The sequence below is a fragment of the Thalassophryne amazonica genome, chromosome 18, assembly GCF_902500255.1.
Source record: "Thalassophryne amazonica chromosome 18, fThaAma1.1, whole genome shotgun sequence".
Lineage (NCBI taxonomy): Eukaryota > Metazoa > Chordata > Actinopteri > Batrachoidiformes > Batrachoididae > Thalassophryne > Thalassophryne amazonica.
Window position 1 is genome coordinate 71,946,775 of NC_047120.1, and position 7,202 is coordinate 71,953,976.

A 7,202-nucleotide genomic window follows, 5' to 3' on the forward strand; every position below is an offset into this window, starting at 1 on the left:
TCTCTTTTCAGAGGAGCTACAGCATCCAAAGTTGTCTTCAATGAGGATGTAAAACTATTGACGAGATACTCTATCTCCCTTACAGAGTTTAGGTAGCTACTCTGCACTGTGTTGGTATATGGCATTAGAGAACATAAAGAAGGAATCATATCCTTAAACCTAGTACAGCGCTTTCTGAAAGACTTCTAGTGTAATGAAACTATTCCCTACTGCAGGGTAGTCCATCAGAGTAAATGTAAATGTTATTAAGAAATGATCAGACAGAAGGGAGTTTTCAGGGAATACTGTTAAGTCTTCTATTTCCATACCATAAGTCAGAACAAGATCTAAGATATGATTAAAGTGGTGGGTGGACTCATTTACATTTTGAGCAAAGCCAATAGAGTCTAATAATAGATTAAATGCAGTGTTGAGGCTGTCATTCTCAGCATCTGTGTGGATGTTTAAATCGCCCACTATAATTATCTTATCTGAGCTAAGCACTAAGTCAGACAAAAGGTCTGAAAATTCACAGAGAAACTCACAGTAACGACCAGGTGGACGATAGATAATAACAAATAAAACTGGTTTTTGGGACTTCCAATTTGGATGGACAAGACTAAGAGACAAGCTTTCAAATGAATTAAAGCTCTGTCTGGGTTTTTGATTAATTAATAAGCTGGAATGGAAGATTGCTGCTAATCCTCCGCCCCGGCCCGTGCTACGAGCATTCTGACAGTTAGTGTGACTCGGGGGTGTTGACTCATTTAAACTAACATATTCATCCTGCTGTAACCAGGTTTCTGTTAGGCAGAATAAATCAATATGTTGATCAATTATTATATCATTTACCAACAGGGACTTAGAAGAGAGAGACCTAATGTTTAATAGACCACATTTAACTGTTTTAGTCTGTGGTGCAGTTGAATCATCTTAGTATTTCTTCTGTTTTTCTTGTTGCTTAATGCTGACAAATTATACTGTATTTGCTGTCTTTCTGCCGCCTGATTCTGCTTTTTTCTCTCTGTTTGAGGTGCAGCTCCCAGTGGCGGCTCCAGAGATTTTTTTCTGCAGGTGCTGTGGGGGAGCTTGGCATTTTTATGAGGGTGCTATGGGCTCGTGTGTCGCGACGGCTCTCTAATACACCTCTGCCACATTCTGATCTGCGATAGTTACTAATGACATACAGAATGACACACAAAGCTAGGCTACTGTTCAATACAAATATCCACAAACCTACACGTGTAGCCTACAGCCTCAGGGAAAAAATGCCAACAGCAGGCAGAGAGAAAATCTTTCACCTCCCGTTGATGTCTTCATAACAGCACAATGTGCCTGTTGTTGTGGTTAAGAGCAAAAGCATCAATGATTTGTTCGCTGTCCAGAGGCCGTGTTCTCTGAGTGGTAATTTCCAGGAGTCACTGGTTTGTCTGTGCCTTCTACTGTTCCTCAGGTGGTTCTTTAGGCCACACAGACTTCACTTCTTTCCAGTTCCACTCATGGATATTTGGGCAGCAAAAACTGAACCATTTCAGCAACTTGAAACTACACTCACTGCAGTACGACGTCATCACTGCTGCTGAAAAACTCGTCCATGCCTTTGTCTCTATTCTTGACTACTGTAACTCCCTGCTCTTTGGGATCTCTGGAAAAAACAGAAACACATCACGTCTATACTCCATAACCTTCACTGGCTCCCCATCACCTACAGAATCCATTTATGATTGCTCTCATCACCCACCAATGCATCCATGGCAATGCCCCCACATACCTCAAAGACCTCCTCACTCCCCACTCTGTCTGCAACAGACTCAATAATTTGAGTCTGTTGCATCTTAGGTCTTTTTATTCTATTTTATTATTTTATTTTTGTCAGGGTGGGTCCGGGCTCAGGGCGAGGTTATGGGTTTGTACCCTGTTGTCATCTGCCTCCCCGGATTTGATCCTTTTGGTTACCCTTTTGATCATTTTGTATTATGTTTTCTCTGGTTGCATTTATTATGTATCTTTGGTGTTTTATTATCTTGTTGTATTCTTTTTGTTTTCTGCGATCATTGGTTCTAGTTTTTCCATTGTTTTACTGTAGGTTCTGGTTTTGTTTCTGTTCTTCTTCTTATCGGTTCTGTCTTATTTCCTCTGTTTGTGATGTCAGATTGAGATTCAGTTCAAGTGGTGTTTTTAGTCTTATTATTCTTGTGCTATTTTTAGGTCTGTCACTCTGTTTCCTAGTTTGCCCTTTATTCGATTCACATTTCCTTTTGTTGGTCTGTGGGCATGTTATACTTTCACCATTGGTTTTCATTCACTGACTCCTTTTGCTTTTGATCTGCTTCGTTTTCACTCCATGCCACTGGACCTGTCTCATCTCATCGTCCCTCACTCATTCTGTCTGTTTAGTGTATTTATCCACTCACGCTCCTTACTCTGGTTCACGTGTCTTTGCATCTTACATCACTTCACTTTGTGTTGTCTCCACTGCACTATCTTGCACCTGCTTCCCTCATCTTTGTTGCATCAAGCCACACCTTCCAGAACCCTCGATCACACGTGCACCTTGTTTGATCACCTGTTATTTAGCGCTTACTTCCCTCACCGCGGTGCCAGCTCGTTGATCGTCGTATCTTCATTCCAGCCCTGTTCTCGTCTCCTATATCTCAGTGTTTTTTGACCTCGTTCTGCTTTTCCGGATTTTGCTCTCTGCCTCTGACTCTGATATTGTGTCTCACTGTGCCTTCGACCTCATCCTGTTCCTGACTACGTATTTTGCCTTGCCCTCATCTGTACCTTTGCTACGCGGCCTGCCTTTCTGTGTACCGGACCCTGGACTGTCTGTAAGATAAAGATTATTATTACACCGCATCGTCTGAGAGTTTGCATTTGTGTCCAAACACCTGTGTCACGCGGCCACGAATCCTGACAATTTTGGTTTTATCGTATTCTGCTGACTGTTTCAATATTAAGACTTTCTGTTTTTATTCTCTTATTTATACTTGGTTTTATTTTTTCCTGTAGCACTTTGAGATTTTTATTAATGAAAGGTGCATTATAAATGAAATTTATTCTTATTATCATGACATTGTTGAACATGATGTCATTGAACATCGTGTTACACTCATTTTGTGTAAAACAATCAGTTCTGTTGATGAATGTTTATTTTCTTTTAACATTTACCATTAACATTTCTTGTAAATCACTTCCAAATCTACCAAATGCTGGTCAGAGTATCTGACCCCTTGAATTTCTTCCCCTTGAACCGGGAACCTTCCACTCTGAAACCAAGCGCACTAACCACTTGACACCCACTCCTAAATATCATATTATGAATCCCTTATCTAAATGCTAGGTAATAAAATTATCATGGTGCCAAAGAAAATCTTTTTTGACTTAAATCTTAAAAAAAACGAAAAAAAAAAAAACAGTGGCAATATACCTTTAACAAGTCATGAAACTCAAAGTGTTTGCAAAATGTTGATGTATTTATTAAAGCAATCATGTTAACTAGCATGGAGAGCAATTTTCATAACTGATTTAGATTATTTCCAAAATTAGGACCACTGCCAGCAGGGGGCACCTCGATTACTGTCCCTCCATTTTGTTCGGCCACGGTTTTGATGCCAGGTTCTTGTGGCTGCATTTGTGCTGATGCAAGGCAGATGATGGAAATGTGATCTCTTAAATGGGACTCTATGTCATAATGAACAATATATTAAGTTTTGGAGCCTCCAGGGAATTTTCTTGGTTTTACCATACCTTTGTGAAATTTATTAAGCTACTTTCTTTCACTCCAATGCCTTTGTGTTGCATATCAAAACGTTCAGAACAATCTCTGCTTTCAGGCTGTGAGACATATAGTTATCTATAATACCATGTAAAGATATAATCTTTTCATAGAAATATGATGAAAGCTGAACAAGCATGCAGGAGAGCGTCATTACGGCTCTAAGAGTTCATAATTAATAAACGTTTCCTCGACAACAAAAGCAGGTAAGCTGCTGATTTCCACAATGCTACCCAACACCCAACTCATGCAAGTGAAGAACAGAGTTGGAACCAGCATGTGAGAAAACTAGATAGCAGAAATATGTGGAGGGAATGTATTTGTTTGATCTATTACTGTCTTACAACATAATGCAAACAGATGAATGTGTTTCTTAAACATTTTGTCAGTTGGTTGAGTGTAATTTATTGAAATTAGTCAGTGTGGCATGGCCAAATGGTGGCACACCCCCAAAAGCCAACAAAACAAAACATTTGTCCAGGTCAAGGCCAATTCTTTCTTGCTTGTTTGCTTCCTTCTTTGGTGCCAGAACAAAGCACCTGGAGGCCAACACATTAACGTTTTTGTTTGGGCGAGGTTGATGGTCGGTCAGGGAATGGTGATGGGCAGAGTTTCAAGGTTTCTGTTGTGTTTGTTTGCAGTGCCAAAGGTGGGTGGTGGAAGGTGCTGAAGGCTTTCTGTGAGACATTCCTGAGACATTCCAGCTGTGCATGTCAGAGCAGAAAAAGATCGAGGTCATCCACACTCTTCAATCTTCTCGAGTGCTCCCACCACCACCGAAACCTTCTCCCTTCTTCTGTTCTCAGCGACTATCTCTTCTACCTCCCATCTGTCCATCGATGTGGAGAAACAGGTGGAAAGTAATGAGAAGAAGCCAAAGTAGCATCAGTATATCATAAAAAAAACAAAAAAGGAAAAATCACATAGCGTTCTCTTTCCTTTGGGCAATTCAGCGTGGTATTTATTGTGGTGTTTAGTTTGGGTTTTTCGCTAGGCAGTCTGAGTGACAAGTTCATGTAATTTTCCCCGTGTGTTTAAGTCGAGTTTGTCTCATGTGACCCCCCTCTGAACTGTGCAGGAGCACAGACATCAGAAAAAGAGGGGAGTATGGAAGGAGGGAATCAATCACATGGAAGCAGAGGGAGAGAAGACAGACTGAGCGAGTAGGAGAAAGACTTGTGGAGTTATGAAAACAAAAGGACCTTGGAAACCGCATTATAGTGGTGAAACTATGGGCAGCACTCGGGGGTGGGGGGGGGGGGACTAGGCTGGTGTTCATCACAATCTCAGGAGACCAATGTACGGTGGGGGGAGGCAGTGGTTTCCCCACACATACTGCAATAAGAGATATAAAGGGGGCTCCAGGAGAGAACGGGCGGTCAGACAGACCTTAGACAGGCGTTAGACTGGCCGTCTGTTCTCATGAGTGCACACGAGCACCTGAGCAGCCTTCAGTCTCCACGACACAGGAATATCGTTTAGGGGGAACCTGGGAAGCAAGGCTGATCCTGAACCTGAACATAGCTGAGAGCTTCACTTCCAGGGCAAGGATTCCAGGATTGCTTGCTGAGGATTTTAAATAGAAGCAAATTTCCCCCAAACTTGAACTGTTCTGAGGGCAAGTTTGTATTTTGACACCATTCTATCATTTATTCTCATGCACTGAGGCAGGATGGATGTTCTACTTCACTCCAATTTGGATTTCAACCGGACGTATGTGGATGAGCAGGCCTACTTTGAGCACAGAACTGATGGATTTGGCATCACCATGGCTATTCTCTACCTGGCGGTTTGCCTTATGGGTCTGACTGGAAACTCCCTGGTCATCGCGTCCATTTTGATGTTGGACAAAATGTCGTCTGCGGCCACAGTGTACATTTTCAATCTGGCTCTGGCCGATGGTCTCTTCATGGTTGGTCTTCCTTTCATAGCTAGCCAAAACATACTGAACCACTGGATGTTTGGGGACATGGCGTGCAAAGTCGTCATGGTCCTAGACGGCATCAACCAGTTCACCAGTGTGTTCTGTTTGACAGTGATGAGCATCGACCGCTACATGGCGCTGGCTGAACCCTTTCAGTGTGCTCAATGGAGAACTCCACGCTGCGCCAAGGTAGTCTCTGCCTTTCTCTGGCTGTTCTCATTCATTACAATCCTGCCCATGGCACTTTACTTTTCAACTAATCAAGGTCTGTGTACCATAGACCTGGTCTCGGACGCCTGGTGGCTTGGCATCCTCTCTTACACGTTTGTGTTGGGCTTTGTGTTGCCATTCACAGTCATGACGGCCTCCTACACGGCGTTGCTTCTCACTCTCAAGACCCGGCGTCTCGAAGGCATGACACCAAACTGTGAGAGCCAACGGTTGGAGCAACAGGTGACCAAGATGGTCGTTGCATTGGTGGTTGTGTTCGCAATGTGCTGGCTACCATTTTACACATTCAACTTTTTCTCTTTGTGTCAAACTGGACTGGTCCAAAACTTCACCCGAGCTTTTGAGTTTGTGGTGCTTCTGTCGTACTCGTGGAGCTGTGCTAATCCCATACTTTATACCTGCCTCTCTGACACCTTCAGGAGGCATTTCCGCACTCTCCTCTGTCCCGCCTCCAAGACACCTGTCACCGAACAATATGATCCAAATGACACCGGAGTGCAAACTGACAACAATCTGGCATAGAAAACTGAAGCAGAGCCAAATCATTTCTAAAGACTGTTTTCGTTCATGGTGCACTGCATGATACCTTTAAATGACACCTTGCTACCCAAATTAAGATGATTTTGCTTCTTTTGTGAGAGAAAATTTGCATTTATCACGTCTTTTTCTTCTCTTTTGTATACATAGTAAATCATCGATGTGAATGAAACAGTTTTTTCTCCCTGCATGTTGAGCTGTGAGGTTGTTTGCAAAGACTGAATTTTGTGTTTGATTAACTGTTGAGAATTTCTGTCATGTTCAGAATTTGCAAAATTAATTTCGTTCCTCCAGAATAGTAACATCTCTTGGATTCTGCAGCTGCAACTTTGTCGACAGTGTCCAAGTATAAAACCGTAAGATGACACGCATATCCTTACCAAACTATGAAATACGGACTAAATCTGAGCGCTAAATCAGTTAGCACTGGTGCATATTGTACTCATAAAGAAATGCTTGGAGACATCAACAAAATAATGTGTTTAAATCTGTGTATCTTAGCACTTGTGGGGAAAAACAGCTAAATCCATGTATTTTGTCAGTTTTCTTATCATTTTTAATAATAATGCTACAGTAGTTATTGAATTTGTATGGTTATGGGGACTTGGACAATGTCATTTCTTACATTAACAGATGTTTGTGTTGGTGTTTGCTTGATGTTACAAAGTCACTGAGGTTCTTGTGACACATAAGAGACATGCAGCGTGGGTATAAATGTTCTGTGATGCAAAAATGTGGGCAAATAAGGGAACT

General features: G+C 42.0%; 1 protein-coding gene across 1 annotated transcript; it reads left to right on the plus strand.

Annotated features, from left to right (window-relative positions):
- The first annotated feature begins 5,276 nt into the window (after positions 1-5,276).
- Positions 5,277-6,747, plus strand: LOC117530928 (somatostatin receptor type 2). The gene has a single exon (XM_034193889.1). The coding sequence runs from the start codon at positions 5,430-5,432 to the stop codon at positions 6,432-6,434; it is 1,005 nt and encodes a 334-aa protein (XP_034049780.1). The 5' UTR covers positions 5,277-5,429; the 3' UTR covers positions 6,435-6,747.
- Positions 6,748-7,202: the final 455 nt, after the last annotated feature.